This window comes from Notamacropus eugenii, chromosome 6 (assembly GCF_028372415.1).
Source record: "Notamacropus eugenii isolate mMacEug1 chromosome 6, mMacEug1.pri_v2, whole genome shotgun sequence".
NCBI lineage: Eukaryota > Metazoa > Chordata > Mammalia > Diprotodontia > Macropodidae > Notamacropus > Notamacropus eugenii.
The window spans coordinates 43154318-43174137 of NC_092877.1; the positions used below are offsets into that span (position 1 = coordinate 43154318).

General features: G+C 35.7%; 1 protein-coding gene and 1 pseudogene across 1 annotated transcript; both read left to right on the forward strand.

Annotated features, from left to right (window-relative positions):
• Positions 1–6137: 6137 nt before the first annotated feature.
• Positions 6138–7076, forward strand: LOC140512871 (olfactory receptor 5P80-like). The gene has a single exon (XM_072622240.1). The coding sequence runs from the start codon at positions 6138–6140 to the stop codon at positions 7074–7076; it is 939 nt and encodes a 312-aa protein (XP_072478341.1).
• Positions 7077–17977: 10901 nt separating this feature from the next.
• LOC140512872 (olfactory receptor 5p57-like) lies at positions 17978–18914 on the forward strand (annotated as a pseudogene).
• Positions 18915–19820: the final 906 nt, after the last annotated feature.

The window sequence follows — 19820 nt, forward strand, 5'->3', positions numbered from 1 at the left end:
ATTCAAATCAACTACAAAGGACTTATAAAAGAGAATGATGTCTACCTCCAGAGAAAGAACTGATTAAATAGAGGTATACATAGCATAGTTTTACACACAAACACACACACACACACACACACACACACACACACGAGATGGCGGCCTCCTAAGGTGAGGTGAGAAGGGAGGGAGACAGTTTAAAAATCAAAATTTAACATAAAGAAATAAAATTAAATTTGAAAAAGTTTGTTTGTGTGAAATTAAGAGAAAAATTAAATGTAAAGAAAAACATCTTTTATGAAGAATGGGGCAATAGAGAAATATTATAAATAACTTACAAAGACCACCTGATTTTATGATAAGTTACTGCACTGCAAAAGTGAGCATAGGTGAGAAGAGTGAAAATTAGGTTGGGAAATATGGTACAAGAGTAGGAAATGGAAGAGTCCAAAGGCTTGTGATATAATTGCCTGGTTCACACAACAGTTTCACGTAACCCTGGAGTAGCACCTTTGGATAGTGTATCTAAGACAGTCACTAAGTGGCTGTCTAAACTTTTGATGCACTACATCACTCAAATGAAAATGTGTAAAAGGGCCTAGAGAGTTGTACCCTTGAGAATATACTTTTTGTTTTTCTCTGAAAAATATGTAGGTTGTACTCCCATTTCTGAGACCTTTCAGATCTTTATATTTCCCTAATGTCTTCCTGGTTTCCTCTCTATGGGTTTCTATATTTCTGTAACTCATAATTTGCCTGGGTCCACAGACCCCAACCATAGGATCCTCCATCTTGCTTTTTTCCATAATTTGACCCTTCCTCCAAAATATTCATTCAAAGGAAATTTTATTTAATATCTTGAAAGCAAAATACAGATATAAATGTGAGGTGTAAAGCAGTTGATTACCAAGCTCCAATATTTCCCACTAAGTTCTATGACATGATAGGCTAATACACCTGCAGGTTGTTATAAGGATGTCCTTTTAAGCTTTTTTGTTTCAAAAACAGAGAGGACAAAACCAAATCACCTTACCAAGCTAGAGGACCTCATGTTCCCTTTCATGACCATGGAGTCTATGATCCTTATCTTCTGACCTTCGGGTGACTCAGCATATGTCAACTGTCCTTGGAAAATCTCTGTGTCATATATCCTAAATGATCTTATATTCCAGGAAAAAATTATGAGGAACCTTGAAAAGATTGTCCATACTGTCGTAACATATGGATGATTTTCCTTATTGTAAATAGTATCTTTATTCTAGAATTCATAATTGCTATTAAGTTGAATTTCATAAATGCCTTTTAGCCTCAGTCATGTATAAGTATAATCAGTACTGTTTATAGACTGAGCAAAACAAATCTGGTAAGGTGATGAGGACCAATTTTCGTACCTAGTCAACACTGGCACAACTACAATTGCCACATTTTGATCACAGAACAGTTGTTGAGAGCTTCCACGGCAGATCATGCTAGTTTGGTTATGTTGCTGCTATCCAATTCTGTTTTTCACTTTTTACAAATCCAGGATAAACACAAAGAAAAAAACATAGCAAGACCCTTGAGAATTTAGAAAATCTCTCAAATAACTTAAGTCTGTGTTAGTAATTTTCTGTATCCCAGTGGATTTCAAATGGCATTTTAATGATGTAGTTTACATTTGTTGTTAAGGTGCTTAAGAGGTTATATTCCAAATGCTACAAACCCCAACATGAAAAGGATGCTGCCATGCAAAGATAATTCCTTAGAGTTTAAAGTTGCCATCTTCTTCATCAATAGGTACCGCTGCTGCTGTTGATGTGACTCTAAAAACACTTAGATATAGTTTTTGATTTGAAGCTCATTCATTTCAGGGAGGCTTTTCTATTCCTCTTGCTATGTCAAATTTTGTATGGATTTCTTTTTTACATAGGGATCTCCTCTCTCTCTCTCTCTCTCTCTCTCTCTCTCTCTCTCTCTCTCTCTCTCTCTCTCTCTCTCTCTCTCCCTCCCTCCCTCCCTCTTGAAAATAAGCTATATACATGGATTGTTATTATATCATATTCATAAGTAAATTCTGATCTATCACAGGTCATGTCATACATCCTGAAATGTATCACAACAAACAGTAAGTATTTAATACAACATGATATGGTAAGGACACCTTAGATAAAGATCTCTGTGTATACACATGTATTGCTTCACACATTCGCACAAACACACACTTCTAGAATAGAGGCTTTAAAAGGAGGAATTTCACTAATATATTTGTTGGTTGATTATAGTGGAAAGAGAATTAGACTTGAAGTCAGGAGAGCTGGGTTTGAATCCCACATCTGAGTTGAACTGGCTACGACTGTGATGGATGGTAAGTGACTGAACTTCTGTGATCCTCACTTTTTCCATAAAGTAGGTAATAATATTTTCCTCTAAAAATTGTGGACAGAAAGTAATTTATGAAATTTAAATTGTGGTATTGTTATTCTAGTTATTATGATTATGTTACTAACATAAATGACACTTTAGATTTTCAGAAGTTAATTTTTGCCTTCTACTCAACTAATATTTTGGTATGCCCAGTATGCAAAGGGTCCAGTCCCAGGAACTAGACATAGAAAGAATAAAAGTTAAAACATTCCTTAATCTCAGGGATCTTGAATTCTAGAGGGAATGGATAAAATTTTTACACACATAAGTAAATACAAAATAAGTTGAGGATGAAGAGAGTTTAAGAAACCAGGCTTCCTGTAAGTGGTAACCCACTAGTTGTGACACAAAGGAAGCTTGAGATTCTAAGAAGCAGAGATGAGGTAGGGCATTTTGAGTATGGAGGATGGCTTGTACAGAGGGAAAGGGGTGGGGTGTGTGTGTGTGTATGTGTAGAATTCTGAGCCTGAAGAACTGAGAGTAGGCCAATTGGTCTGCAATATAGAGTACATGGCTGAAAATATAGAGAAATAAATCTGAAGAGGAAGGATGAGTTCAGATTGTCCAGGACTCCAAATATCAAGCTGAAGAACTGTTATTTTGTGCTCAAGCCAATAAGGGATCTGTTAAAGGCTTGCATAATCAAGTGACATTATCAATCATGTGCTTGAGGAATGTCATTTTTATGGGCTTTTAGAAAACAACTTAGATGACATAGAGACTGGACTTTTAATTTAGAGTCATTTTGTGATAGTCCAAGGGAGCAGAGATACAAACCTGAGTGAGGTAGGTCACTTTATGAGTGGACATAAGAGAAAATGTGAGATATGTTGTAGAGAATATTTTGAGTGGAGTGATGCGGTCAGAAACCAGATTAGAATGGGTTAATGAGTAGGAGGAAAGGAAATAGACTCAGGGGTAAACTATTTTTCCTGCAGGAAGAGATATAGTATGATGACTTGAAAGGATGTCAGGGTTGAATGGAATGTCTTAAGGGATTGGACAGATCTCATCCCATTTGTAGAAAGAAGGAAAGAAGTCCATAGATAAAAAGAATAAAGATCAAAAGGAAATTTTTCAATGGGGAAAGTTTAGGGTTGAAATAAGAGGAATGGGATCAATAGAACAGGTAAGGATTGGCCCTGGAGAAAAGAAGGACTCTCTCTTTCTCAGAGATTGTTGCAAAGATAATAGGTGATGATACTGAAGAATTTTGAACTATAGAAGAAGAAAGGAAAGAGAGCCCACAGAAACAGCCCTCCTTTTGTCAGAAAGACTGTGGATGCAAAGTCCCATTCTGAGAAGGAAACGTGAAGTAGGAGACATTGAAAAATCCAGCATTCAATAAATTTTTGTTTAGTTAATTTAAGTAATTCACTTAGCACTCAACAAATTTTTGTTTAGTCAATGCATCCTTTCTTTCCTTGTGATCACAAAGAAAGAGTTGGACCATAGACCCATAAATGAGTACTTTAATCTGGTTCTTCTCTGACCTGAACAATATCTCAATATTTTATATACTTTCTTATTCAATTTAGAAGAGAAGGAAAATTAGATTAGAGTTGGGAGTAATAAGTACATTTTGGGGGAAAAGTAACTTTTAAGATAATTTCTTTTATTTGAAACTTACCAAGCACCAACAAATGAAAACATTTCTAGATAGTTTCTCTTTAAAAGAAATATCTTAAATATATAGATTGCTGTTTATTTGTTTGTTCTTCATTCTTAAAGAGCTCCATAATATCAGCAAGGTGATGGAGTGATGGGGTATAAGTGATGGAGTGCTGTGCAAAGTCACCAGGACATTTGGGTCCGGAGGCCAGATACACCTCAGAATGACTGGAGATGACCCCAGAAACAATGGAAGACCTTGACCTTTTAAAGCTAAGGTCTTTTGTAGGTTTCAGTGTGGCTGAGGCAATGCCCATTCAGTGGTTAAGGTTAGGTTAAAAAAATAATGAGGCAAAGAATGACCTCTTTAACATAATCCTCCCCCCAAAACAAAGACCCAGACTGGAAGGGAAGAACCTCGAGATTTCTGGTCAAAAGAGAAACAATTCCTATTTACATTCACTCTGAGTCAATTTACCCACCCAGGCTAAATAGAGTTTAGCCTGGGATCTGTTATTACTGGCCAGTCAGGGAGCCTACCCTGTAAACCCCAAAATATACTGTGATGTTTCTGAAAGGAAAGAAAGAAAGAAAGAAAAAGAGAGAGAGAAAGAACGGAAGGAAGGAAGAAAGAAAGAAGATGAAAAAAGAAGGAAGGAAAGAAACAAAGAAAGAAACAAAGGAAGGAAGGAAAGAAGGAAGGAAGGAAGGAAGGAAGGAAGGAAGGAAGGAAGGAAGGAAGGAAGGAAGGAAGGAAGGAAGGAAGGAAGGAAGGAAGGAAGGAAGGAAGTAGAAGAAAAGGGCTTTCCCAGTGGGGCAGCTCCTGTTACTTACAAGGGTGTTGTTTTTCCTTCATTCTTGAAGAGTACCATGACATCGGGGAGGTGATAACAAGAAAGAAAACAAAGATACACACACACACACACACACACACATAAAATTGGACTTTTTCTTTCATGTTTGTCCATATGTGCTTAGTTACCTCTCCTGACTCATAGTGGAAGCCCTCCCTTGTAGGAGCTATTTGTGGTCAAGTAGTACACACCAACAGATTGACCATGTGTGAAAATACATCTCGTTCTGTACCTTGGGTGCATCACCTCTTGGCCAAGAAGGTATAGATAATATTTTGTTATTAGTCTTTTGAAGACATGATTTGTCGCTATTTTGATCCAAGTTCTGAGGTTTTTCAAAGTGGTTTCCCATCTCATGGTTATTGTGGCTATTACATAAATTGTTCTTATATTTCTACTGAGTAAACTCTGCATCAGTTAATAGAAGTGCTTCCATATTATCCAAAGCAGTCATAGTCATCACTTCTTACAGTACAATAAATTGCCATTACTTTCTTATACCAGTTTGCTCAACTATTCTCCAATTGAAATAACCAACATGTAAATAAGATGTAGTTACAAAAGGTTGAACAACTGTTTTCCAATACTTTTTTGGCCTAGAAACAGCATAGTTTTCCATCAGTAATTTCCCTTAGTCTTTCAGGCTAGCAATATCTAGCCTTATGATAGCCCCTTTCAGAAATGCCTAGTTCTGAGAGCAAAATACAATAAGACTTAGAATCCAGACTCCATATTCCTTCTCTTCTGTGATTTTGTGATTTGGAAACAAGAACTTTCCTATAGTCAATTAGCATAATGTGGATAACGTCTCCAGTTGTGGAAGGTAGTCCTTTGAGAGGTCAGGGATCAAAGAGCAGACTCTAGGCCTTTGGAAAGGATTAACAATGGTGATTAGTTGGCAGACCAGCATTTACACTTTTGGATATAGTCTCTACATATATTTAATTTATAGCTGAGTCTTGCATATAATTCCTATGGTTTTAATTCAGCTATCATCTTCACTCTGAGGTACTTTTTCACATTGATACAATTCAAAATTGGCAAATTATACAATACTGTTGGTCCATGGAGAATAAATTGTGAGCAAAAAATTTATTCATCTCTGCTTTGCTTATGGGCAACCTGCCATGGCACATAGGAACCAAGTTTTGGAGTAAGATCACATGATGGGCAAGTAGGAAGTGGTCAGTGAATGTTTCCTAAATATATCAATAGACATTTCCAAATCTTAATCCTGTATCCTATTTCAATCTCCTTTTCTTCTAATAGGAACTTTTCCCAGGACAGATGTCTTTCAATAACTGCACTGCTGTGACTGAATTCATTATTTTGGGATTAACAGATGATCCAACCCTTCGTGTCATCCTCTTTGTGATATTCCTGGGTGTCTATGCAGTCACATTACTTGATAACCTCACCATAATTATACTGATCAGAAATAGCTCCCAATTTCACACCCCAATGTACCTTTTCCTCAGTCACTTGGCTTTTGTGGATATTGAAATTTCCTCGTCAGTCACCCCTCTCATGCTCAGGAACTACATTGAGGACATAACCTTACTCCCTCTGCAAGGGTGTCTGGCCCAAATGTGTTGTGGAGCCACCTTTGGGACAGCTGAGTGTTTCTTGTTGGCTGTGATGGCCTATGATCGGTATGTGGCCATCTGTAGCCCCTTACTCTACTCTACCAATATGTCTCCAAGAGTTTGCACTCTGTTACTCATCATATCCTATCTGGGTGGTTGTGTGAATGCTTGGATCTTTACTGGTTGCTTATTGAATCGGTCCTTTTGTGGACCCAATAAGATCAATCACTTTTTCTGTGATTATTCACCACTTTTGAAGCTTTCCTATTCTAAAGATAATCTTGCTGAAATTCTTCCTCCTGCCTCTGCTGGGTCAGTAATTATAATCACAGTGTTAATTATAATAATCTCTTATGTATACATCCTCTTTTCTGTCCTGAAGATAAACTCCCCTGAGGGGAAAGCCAAAGCTTTCTCCACTTGCACCTCCCACCTCACAGCAGTCACTCTCTTCTATGGGACCCTTACTTTAATTTATGTCATGCCTAAGTCTAGTTACTCAAAGGATGAGAATAAAGTGATTTCTGTTTTCTACAGTGTACTGATCCCCATGCTCAACCCTCTGATCTACAGTTTAAGGAACAATGAAGTAAAGGGAGCACTAAGAAAACTGATGAGTAGGAAACATCATTTTTCATGAATTGAACTGAATATAAGTATTTTTTTAATGTTTTATTTTAAATTTTCTTTTATTTTGAATTTTCTCCCATCCCCCCCCACTGTCTTCAATACCCACTGAGAGAGAAGACAAGCAATGTGGTATCAATTATGCATTTGAAATTATACTCAGCATATTTTCATATTGGCCATACTTCAAAAAGTAAGAAAATAAGGAAAATTAAAAAATTATACTTCAGTTTCCACTCAAAGTTCATCAGTTTGCTCCTTTTTCACCATCAGTAATTTAAAATTTTCTTGGATTATTTTTCTGATCAGAGGAGCCACGTATTGGACAGTCAATCCTCATTATAACATTGCTGCTACTGTGCGCAATGATCTTCTTCACTTTGTTTCACTTTATGTAGTCCTTGACATTCTTTTCTGAAACTCATCATTTCCCAAAGTACGATAGCACTCCATCACAATCACATGCCACAACTTATTCAGTCATTTTCCAATTGATGAGCTTACCCTCCATTTCCAGTTCTTTGATGCCTCAAAAAGAGCTGCTATAGATAACTTTGTACATATAGGTTCTTTTCATTTTTCTTTGATCTCTTTGGGGTACAGACCTAGTAGTAGTATAACTGGATTCAAGGGTTTGCACAATTTTTTGCCCTGTGAATATAGTTCCACGTTGTTCTCCAGAATGATTAGATCAGTTCAGTATTCCACCAACAGTTCATTAGTATACCTATTTTTCCATCATTCATTCTACAATTTTATCATTCCTGGTAAGTGATATCATTCCTGATAAAACAGAGTTGTTTTAATTTGCATTTCTCTAATCAACTGTGATTTAGGGCATTTTTTCATATGACTATAGATAGCTTTGATTTTTTTCTTCTGAAAACTGTCTGTGTCCTGTAACCATTTATCATTTGTGGAATAGCTCTAATTTTTTTTTACATATTTGACTCTTTTTTATACTTAGTACACATTTAAGAAATGAGGTCTTTACAAGGAAACTTGCTGTAAATATTTTTGATTTTACACTGTCTATGGTACCTTCTAGTATAATGCAGTTTCTCTGATTGTCTCTTTTACTTAGGTCTATTTTTGCTTTTGCTTTGTCTATGATCATGATTACTCCCCCTGCCTTTTTTTTACTTCAGCTGAAACATATTAGATTCTGCTCCAGCCCTTCATTTTAACTCTGTGTGTGTGTATATTTCTGTTTTAAATCTGTCTCTTATACATAACATATTATTGGATTCTGGTTTTTAATCCATTCTGTTATCCAATTTTATTTTACAGGGGAGCTGATGTCATTCACATTCACAGTTATGAATACTAACTGTATATTTCCTTTCATCTCATTTTCTTCTTCTTCTTTTTCTCCTCTTCCTCCTCTTTCTTCTCCTGCTTTTTCTTCTCCTCCTCCTCCTTTTTATTCTCCTCCTCCTCCTCCTCCTCCTCCTTCTCCTCCTCCTCCTCCTCCTCCTCCTCCTCCTCCTCCTCCTCCTCCTCCTCCTCCTCCTCCTCCTCCTCCTCCTCCTCCTCCTCCTCCTCCTTCTTCTTCTTCTTCTTCTTCTTCTTCTTCTTCTTCTTCTTCTTCTTCTTCTTCTTCCTCTTCTTCTTCTTCTTCATCATTTAGTCTTCTCTGTCTCTCTCAAAACTCTATTTTGCTTGTAATCACTACTTCCCTTAATTCATTCTCTCTTTTGTCATCCTCATCTCTTTAGTTAGAATCATACAAGATTTAGTGGCTTCCATGTTAAAGGACTGGAAGGCTTGTAATATGATATTTTTGAAAGTAAAGTAACAAGGATTACAACCAAGAATAGCAATAATTCTTCAGGGGAAAAATGAGTCACCAATGAAATAGAGTACTTCCAAGCATTTCTAATGAAAAGACCACAGTTGAACAGAAAATGTGACATCCAAAAGGAAAACTTAAGAGAAACATAAAAAGGTAAACATGAAAGAGAAATCATAAGGGACACAAGAGAGTTAAACTGTTTACATTTCATTTCTATTTTTCCTTCTAGGGCTAAGACATGAAGGTAGTTTTCCTTGATAATTGCTTGAAAGATAAGGTCAAAGCTCTTTTTGGATCATGGCTTTCACGGAGTCCAAAAATTCTCAAATTATCTCTCCTCGATCTCTTTTCCAGGTCAGTTGATTTTCCTATGAGATATTTCACATTTTCTTTTATTTTTCATTCTATTGACTTTGTTTTATAATTTCTCCCCATCTCATGGAGTCATCAGCTTTCACCTGCCAAATAATAATTTTTTAATTTATTTTGGTCAATATTTCCCAATTATATTTTTTAAAAAAAATATTTAGTATTTTATTTTCCCCAGTTACATGTAAAATCAATTTTTAACATTTGTTTTTAAAAATATGAGTTCCAAATTCTCTTCCTTCCCCTTCCCAATGTAAAGGCAAACAATTCAATATAGGTTAATCATGGGAAACATTTCTGTAATAATCAGGTTGTTAAAGAAAACATAGACCAAAAAAAAAAACCCTTAAGAAAAATAAAGAAAAAATATATGCCTCAATCTGTATTCAGGCATCATCAATTCTTTCTCTGCGGATAGATACCATTTTTCATCCTTCAAAGTTGCCTTAGATTATTGCCTAATTCTAATTTTTAAGGAATTATTTTCTTTAGTCAAATATTGTACCTCATTTCCCCATTTGGCAGAAATTTTTTTAAGGAGTTCTTATCTTCAGAAAAGGAGTAGGGAGAGGCATCTTCTCATTACTCTTCTTTGGGTCCAGGATTTTTTTTCTTTCATAATCTTGCAGCATTCATTTTCTATTAATTTATGGGTGTTGTTATTTCCATTACATTGGTGTAGTCATTTTATGTATTGATTTCTTGGCTCTGCTGTCATCACTCTGTATCAGATTACGTAAATATTTTCTATGTTTTTGTATCAATCATATGTTTTTCAATTTCTTTATCATTCTTGATTTTTTTAGTTCATTTGTTTTTCCAACAAGACTTATATGGAAATATTTTGCATGACTGCAAATGTATAATCTATATAAAATTGCTCACCTTCTCATTGAGGGGATGGGGAAAGAGGGAGGGAGAAAATGTGGAATTTGCAATTTTTTTTAAATGCTAAAAATGTTTGCTTATGAACCTAATAATAAAGCTTTCATACAAATAAAGTCAGATTAAACTATTAGAGAAATATTCGTTGTTCATGGGTGGGCAGATCTAATAACATAAAATGCCATTTTTAACTAATCTACTCATTCAGTGCTATATCAATAAATTACCAAAAAATATTTTATTCAGGGAAAAAATATAAGAAAATTCATTTGCAGAACAAAAGAATAAGAATATCAAAGGAATGAATGGAAAAATACAAAGGAAGGAGGCTTAGTAGTACCAGATCTTAAACTATATTATAAATCAGTAACTATCAAAACTTTCTAGTACTTAAGTACTTAAGAAATAGAAAGGTGAATCAGTAAAATGGAATAAACATACAATAAACAGTAATAAATAATCACAGTAACATTGTGTTTGAAAAATGTAAAGATTTAAATTTGGAGGATAAGAATTCACCATTTGGTCAAAATTGTTGGGAAAACCAGAAAGCAGTCTGATAGAAATTAGGCATAATTCAATATCTTACACCATTTACCAAGGTAAGGTCAAAATGGATATATGACCTAGACATACAGGTAGATAATATAAGATAATTAGGAGAACATGGAACTTAATAACTATTACACTTATGGATAAGAGAATTGATGAATAAACAAGAGATAGATACTCTTGTGAGATGCAAAATGGATAATTTCATTTATATTAAATTAAAAGATTTTTTAGAAATAAAACCAAAGTAGACAAGATTACAAGGAAAGTAGAAATTGGGAAAACATTTTTATAGACTGGTAAAGGTCTCATAATTCAAATATATAAAGATCATCAAATATATAAGAATACAAATGATTCCCTGATTGATAAATGGTCAAAGGATATGAATAGGTCATTTTTGATGAAGAAAACCAAACTATATAGTCATGTAAAAATTCTCTAAATAATTATTGATTAGAAAAAATGAAAATTAAAACAACTGAGATGTCTTCATATCTACCACATTGACTAAAATGATAGACATGGAAAACAACAAATGCTGGAGGGGATGTGAAAAAATTGGGACGTGAATACAATGTTAGTGGAACTATGAACTGATTCAAACATTTTGGGGAACAATCTGTAATTACACCCAAAGAATTATAAAATTGTGTTGGTTTTTTGACCCAACAATAGCAATATTAGATCTATTTTCCAAGGTGATCAAGAAAAAGGAAAAGAATCTATATGTTCTAAAAATATATAACAGCTCTATTTGAGGTAGCAAAGAACCGAAATTTCAGAAGATGTCCATCATTTGGGGAATGACCAAACAAGTTGTGGTATATAATTGTGATGGAATACTACTGTGCTATAAGAAATGAGGAGCTGATTGATTTTAGAAAAAAATGGAAAGATTTGCATAAAATAATGAAGAGTGAAACAAGGAGAACTAAGAGAACATTGTATAAATAACAGCAATATTATAGGAAGAATAAATTATTCTAAGAATTATAAATATTCAAATCAACTACAAAGAATTTATAAAACAAGATGATGTCCACCTCCAGAAAAAGAATTGATTAAGTAGAGGTATATATGTTATGGTTTTACACACACACACACACACACACACACACACACACACCAGATGGTGGCCTCTTCTATTGTGAGATGATAAGACAGGGAGACTGTTTAGAAGTCAAAATTTAACATAAAGAAATAAAATTTAATTTGAACAACTTTGTTGGCATGAAGTTAAGAAAAACCTAAATTAAAATTAAATTTAAAGAAAAACATCTTTTACAAAGGATGAGACAATAGAGAAATATTGCAAATAACTTACAAAGACCATCTAATTTAAAGATAGGTTATTGCACTGTAAAAGTGAGCATAGGTGAGAAGAATGAAAAATATGCTGGGAAATATGGTTCAAGAGTAAGAAATATAAAAATCCAGAAGCCAGTGATGCATTTGCCTAGTTGAAACAACAGTTTCTCATAACCCTGGAGCAGCACCTTTGGATAAGACAACCAGTAGGTGGAAATCTAAACTTTAGATGCCCTACACTACTCAAATGAAAATATGTAAAAGGGACTAGAGAGCTGTGCCCTTGAGAATCTACCTTTTATTGATCTCTAAAATATGTGCAGATTGTACTCCCATTTCCAAGACCTTCCAAATCTTTATATTTCCCTAATGCCTTCCCAATTTCCTCTCTATGGGTTTGGATATTTGTATAACCAACAATTTGCCTGACTCGAGACCCCACTCACTGGATCCTGCATCTGGTTTTTTTCTATAATTTGACCCTTCCTCCAAAATATTCATTCAATTGAAAGTTTATTTAATATCTTGAAAGCAAAATACCAATATAAATATGAGGTGCAAAGCAGTTGATGACCCAAGCTCCAATATTTCCTATTGTGTTCTATGACATGAAAGGCTAATACACCTGTAGGTTGTTATAAGGAAGTCCATTTAAGCTTTTCTGTTTTAAAAACAGAGGGGACAAAACCAAATCACCTTACCAAGGTAGACAACCTATGATCCTTATCTTCTGTCTTTCAGCTGACTCAAGATATATCAACTGTCCTTTCAAAAAATCTCCATGTCATATATCATACATGCTCTTATATTCCAGGAAAAATTTATCAGGAGCCTTGAAAAGATCATCCATACTTCCTTAACATATGGATGATTTTTCTTACTGTGAATAGTCTTTATTCTAGAATCTATAATTGCTACTAAGTTGAATTTCATAAATGCCTTTCAGCCTCAGTTGTGTATAAGTATATAATCAGTATTGTTTACAGGCTGACCAAAACAAATCTGATAACGTGATAAGGACAAGTTTTCATACCTAGTCAACACAGTCAAAACTACAATTGCCACAGTTTGATCACAGAACAGTTGTTGAGAGCTTCCATGACAGATCATAGTAGTTTGGCTATATTGTTGTCCAATAGTGTTTTTCAGTTTTTACAAATCCTGGATAAACAAAGAAAGAGACAAAAAATAAATGGAGCCTCTGAGAATTTAAAAAACTTCTCAGACAAGTTATCTCTGTGTTAACAATTTTCTCTATCCCAATAGATTTCAAATGGCATTTTAATGATGTAGGCTATATTTGGTGTTAAAGTGCTCAAAGGGTTGTATCCCAAATGCTACAAATCCCAACATAAATAGGATGCTACCATACAAAGATAATTCCCTGGAGTCTAAAGTTACCATCTTCTTCATCAATAGGTACCACTGCTGTTCTTGGTTTGGCTGTAAAACAGATATAATTTTTGAATTGTAGCTTATTCCAGGGAGGCTTGTCTATTCCTTTTGCTATGCCAGATTTTATGTGGATTTCTTTTTTACATAGAGATTTCTTCTCTCTCTCTCTCTCTCTCTCTCTCTCTCTCTCTCTCTCTTCCTCTTTCTTTGTCTCTCTCTCTCTGTCTCTCTTACTCTCCATTACAGTCTTCATATCTCTGGTCCCTTATAATGCCATATAAAGTCAAATATTTGAAAATGAACTATATACACGGAGCATTATCATATCAGTAAGTAAACTGTAATCTATCACAGGTCATGTCATGCAGCCAGAAATGTATCACAACAAACAGTAAGTGTCTGATACACCATGATTAGTTAAGGACACCTTTGGTAAAGATTTCTGTGTATACACAGGTGCATTTGTTTCATATAATGCTTCACACATGTGCGCGCACACATGCACATGCACTTCTCAGATAGAGACTTTGACAGGAGGAATTTCATTTATGTATTTGTTGGTTGATAATAGCAGAAAGAGAATTAGACTTGAAATCAGGAGATCTGGGTTTGAATCCCACATCTGAGTTGAACTGGCTTTGACTGTGTTGGAGGGTAAGTGACTGAACTTCTGTGATCCTCAGTTTCCTCATCCATAAAATGGTGTAATAATATTTCCCTCTAAAAATTGTGGGTGGAATGTAATTTATGAAATTTAAATTGTGGTTTTGAGTTATCCTAATTTTTATGATTCTGTTACTAATAAATGACATTTGAGATTTTCAGAATTGAGCTGTTGCCTTCCGCTCAACTAATATTTTGATAAGCCCAATATGCACTGGGTCCTGTCTTAGGAGCTAGGGATAGAAAGTATAAAAGACAAAACATTCCTTAACCACAGGGATCTTACATTCTATTGGGGAGAAAGGCATAAAATATTTACATGCATAATTAAATACAAGATACATTAAGGAGGAACAGAGTTAAAAAACTAGGTTTCCTATAAATGGTGACCCACTAGCTATGACACAAAGGAAGCTTGAGATTCTAAGAAGCAGAGATGATGTAGGGCATTTTGAGTATGGGGAGATGGCCTGTGTAGAAGAAGGAGATGGGTGTAGGATTCTAAATCTGAGGAACAGACTACTAGTAGACCAAGTGAACTGGAATATAACAAATATAGAGAAGTAAATCTGAAGAGGAAGACTGGATTCAGATTTTCCAGGACTCTAAAAATCAAGCTAAAGAGTTGTTATTTTGTGCTCATGGCAATTAGTGATCTGTTCAAGGCTTGGGTAATCAAATGATATCGTCAGCCATGTGCTTGAGGAAGATCATTTTTATAGGTTTTTACAGTATGGTTTAGAGGATGTAGAGCCTGGACTTTTGATTATGAGACTTTTTGTGATAGTCCAAGTGAGAAGGAATGCAAACCTGAAATAAGTTGGTCACTGTGTAAGTAGACATATGAGATGTGACATGTGGATGTAGAAGTGGCAAGATTTGACAGTTAACTGGATGGGAAAGGAAAGATGGAAAGAAGATTAGACATTAATTCCAGGATTGAAAATCAGGGTACTTAGAAGGATGGTAGGGCTCTGAACAGAAATAAGAAATTATGGAAACAAGTGGTTTTTGATCCAGTGTTAGGGATAAGATGAGCTCTCTTTCAGACTTGTTGATTTTGAAATGCCTTTGGGACATTCAGGTGCAAATGTCCAGCTATTGGGCTTACATAGATTGAAGTTCAAAGCTGGATAGACAGATCAGATTCATTTGAATGGAGATGGTAATGGCAGTAGAAGCTAATGAGCTCATTGAGAAGGTATAAAAGAAAAAGCAGAGAGCCTAAGATAGATCTAGATGAAACATGTATGATTAGGAGGCTACACCAGGATTACAATCTGCCAAAGCAGGCTGTTAAAAAAAAAAAAGGTTAGATTGGTAGGAGAAATACTAGTACCAGGAAAGCCAGTGGCATAAAAATTCATGAGGAAAAAATATTCATGAAGAGTAGGTGGCCCACCTTGTCACATGCTGAAAAGAGACCAAGAATCAATGAGCAAGTATTTATTAACTACCTATTTTTCAATCATTTTTCTAGGGGTTATGGCTAACACAAATACAAAGTCTGAAACAATCTCACATTTCAAGGAATTTAAATGAGATTTACAAAAATATTATGATTTGAAAATTTAAGAATTGTTGATAGCTTTGTAGAGAATAGTTTCAGTGGGGGTGATGGGTTCAGACATCAGATTAGAATGGGTTCACAAATCAGCAGGAGGAGAAGAAGTAGATTCAACAAGGGTAATTTCTTCCTGAGAGATGATTAAGAAAGGGAAGAGATATAGTGTAATAACTTGAAAGGATGGCAGGGTTAAGTGGAACATCTTAAAGGATTAGACAGGCCTCAGCCCATTTGTAGAAAGAAGTCCATAGATAAAAAGATTAAAATTCAAAAGGGAGTTTTTCAATGGGGAAAGTTTAAGGCTGAAATACGACAGAAGGGATCACGGGAACAGGTAGAAGGATTGACCCTAGGGAAAAGAAGGACTGTCTCTTCTTCAGAGCTTCTTGCAAAGACAATAGGGGATGATATTGAGGAAGTTTGAACTGTAGAACAGGAAAGAAAAGGGAGCCCACAGGGACAACCCTTCTTTTGTCAGAAAAGTAGGAAGCAAAATCCTGTCTTGAGTAGGAGAGTGAAGTAGCAGACGTTCAGCACTCTACAACATTTTGTTTTCTTAATACATCCATTTTTTCTTGTGGTCACAAAGAAAGTTCAACCACAGATTCATAAATGAGTATTTATAGTCAGGTTCTTCTCTGATCTGAACAGTATCTCAATATTTTTTATGCTTTCTTAGTCAACTTCGAAGAGAAGAAAAGTGAGGTTAGAGTTAGGAGTAATGAGAACATATCAGGAAAAAAGTAATATTTAAGATAATTTCTTTTATTTGGAGCTTACCAAGCACAAAATAATGCAAATATTTCTAGATAGTTTGATCTTTAAAAGGAGTATTTCAGATACATAGATTGTTGTTGTTTGTCCCTCATTCTCAAAGAGGACCATGACTTCAGGGAGGCAATGCTGCAACATGCAAATGATTTGGGTTTAAGTGAGGGAGGGCCTTGCAAAGTCACCAGATCATTTTGCTGCAGTGGCCAGATACACATCAGGATAACTGGAGATGACCCTAGAAACAGCAGAAGACATTGGTCTTTTAAAGCTAAGATGTTTAGGAGGTTTCAGTGTGACTGTGTCCATTCAGTAGTAAAGGCTAGGTTAAAAAAATGAGGAAGAATGGTCTCTCTAACCTAGTGAAAAAACAAAAAAGGTCAAACTTGGAAGGGAAGATCCTCAGGATTTCTGGCCAAAACAGAAACAATTCCTGTTTACATTCACTCTGAGCCAATCAGAGGCCAAACAAAGATCAAGTTTGGTTTAGCCTGGGAACTGTTATCGGCCAGTCAGTGATCCTACTCTATAAACCTCAAGATATATTGTAATGTTTGTGAAAGGAAAGAAAGAAGGAAGGAAAAAAGAAAAGGAAGGAAGAAAGGAAGGAAGGAAGGAAGGAAGGAAGGAAGGAAGGAAGGAAGGAAGGAAGGAAGGAAGGAAGGAAGGGAGGGAGGGAGGGAGGAAGGAAGGAAAGAAGGACAAAAAAAGAGCTGTTCCAGTTCAGTCCCCAGTGGGGCAGTTTCTGCTACTCAAAGGATTGTTGCTTGTCCTTCTTTCTTGAAGACCATGACATCAGCAGGGTGAAAATTAAAAAAAAATTCAAGATATATTGATTCACACATGCACACATACACATACACATGCACACATACACATACATATATATATATGTAACATCATACTTCTCTTTTTGCCTGTGCGTTTTGAAAAAGTTTTGTTAATGTTCCTTCCCTCCACTCAGGTCTGTCACTACCTGACTCATAGTGGAATCCCTCACTTGTAGGAGCTATGCATGGTCAGGTAGCACACACCAACAGATTGGTCATGTCTGAAAATACATGTCTCATGTTGTACCTCTGGTCATCACCTTTCTGCCAAGAAGGGGTAGAAAATATTTCCTCACTAGTCTTCTAAAGTCTTTCAAAGTGGTTTCCCCTCTTATGATTATTGTGGTTATTCAGGACTTTGGAAGGGATAAATAATGGTGGCCAGTTGACAGACCAGCATTTACATATTTGGATGTAAGCTCTGTATATATTTAATTTATAGGTGAGTCTCAGCATGTAACTCCTATGGTTGGAATTCAGCTATCCTCTTCAAATTGAGATGCTTTTTCACACTGGCACAATTCAAAATTGGCAAATCATACAGTATTGTTGGTCCATGGAGAAAAAATTGTGGGCAAAAAATTTATTCATCTCTGCTTTGCTTATGGTGCGTAGCAACCAAGTATTGGAGTAAGATCACATGATGGGCAAGTAGGAAGGGGGCGTTGAATATTTCCTAAATATATCAAAAGACATTTCCAAATCTTAATCATCTTAATCTTGTATTGTATTTTAATCTCCTTTTCTCTGTCTAATAGGCACTTTTCCCAGGACAGATGACTGGCAGTAACTGCACTGCTGTGACTGAATTTATTATTTTGGGGTTAACAGATGACCCAACCCTTCATGTCATCCTCTTTGTGATATTTCTAGGTGTCTAAGCTGTCACATTACTTGGCAACCTCACCATAATCCTATTGATCAGAAATTGCTCCCAACTTCACACCCCAATGTACCTTTTCCTCAGTCACTTGGCTTTTGTGGATATTGAAATTTCCTCATCAGTCACCCCTCTCATGCTCAGGACGTACCTTGAGGACATAACCTTAATCCCTCTGCAAGGGTGTGGCCCAAATATGTTGTGGAGTCACCTTTGGGGGAGTTGAGTGTTTCTTACTGGCTGTGATGGCGTATGATCGGTATGTGGCCATCTGTAGTCCCTTACTCTACTCCACCAACATGTCTTCTAGGGTCTGCACTCTGTTACTTATTACATCCTACCTGGGTGGTTGTGTGAATGCTTGGATCTTTACTGGCTGCTTATTGAATCGGTCTTTCTGTGGACCCAATGAGATCAATCACTTTTTCTGTGATTATTCACCACTTTTGAAGCTTTCCTATTCTAAAGATAATCTTGCTGAAATTCTTCCTCCTGCCTCTGCTGGGTCACTAATCATGATCACAGTGTTAATTATAATAATCTCTTATGTATACATCCTCTTCTCCATCCTGAAGATAAACTCCCCTGAGGGGAAAGCCAAAGCTTTCTCCACTTGCACCTCCCACCTCACAGCAGTCACTCTCTTCTATGGGACCCTTACTTTAGTTTATGTCATGCCTAATTTTAGCTACTCAAAGGATGAGAATAAAGTGATTTCTGTTTTCTACAGTGTACTGATCCCCATGCTCAACCCCCTGATCTACAGTTTAAGGAACAATGAAGTAAAGGGAGCACTAAGAAAACTGATTAGTAGGAAACATCATTTTTCATGAATTCAACTCTATACAAATATTTTTAAAATATTTTATTATTTATTTTAAACACTCTGTAATTTTTAAATTTTGAGTTTCAAATTCTCTCCCTCCTTCTCCCTCCCTTCTACACCCACTGAGAAGGTATGCAATATGGTATCAATTATGCATTTGAAATTATGCAAAACATATTTTCATATTAGCCATACTTCAAAAAAAGAAAAAAATGAAGAAAGTTAAAGAATTACACTTCAGTTTGCAGTCGGAGTTCATCAGTTTTCTCCTTTTCCACCATAAGTCCTTTAAAATTGTCCTGGATCACTGTTCTGAACAGAGTAGCCAAATCTTTGACAGTCAATCATGGTTAAAACACTGTTACTACTATGCACAATGATCTCCCAGTTCTTTCTTCATTGTGCTTTAGCTTTTTCTGAAAATACTTCCCTCATAGTTTCCTAAAGTACAGTAGTACTCCATCACAATCATAAGCCACAACTTGTTCAGCCATTTCCCAATTGATTAGTACACCACAAAAAAATCTCCTATAGATATTTTTTGTAGAGATAGGCCCTCTTCCCTTTTCTTTGATTTCTTTGGAGTATAGACCTAGTGGTGGTATTGCAGGGTCAAAGGGTATTCACAATTTTTTGCCCTGTGAATGTAATTCCAAATTGTTCTCTAGAATGATTAAATCAGTCACTGTTCCACCAACAGTTCATTAGTATACCTATTTTTTCCATCATTCCTTCCACCATTTATCATTTCTGATAGGTGTGTGATGGTAACTCAGAGTTGTTTTAATTTGCATTTCCCTAATCAATTGTGATTTGGGGCATTTTTTCATATGACTATAGATAGCTTTGATTTCTTCTTCTGATAACTGTCTGTTTAAGTCCTGTAACTATTTATCAATTGAAGAACCATGTG

Coding starts and splice junctions, on each gene's coding strand:
- LOC140512871 (XM_072622240.1), top strand. CDS start 6,138: ATGTCTTTCAATAACTGCACTGCTGTGACTGAATTCATTATTTTGGGA.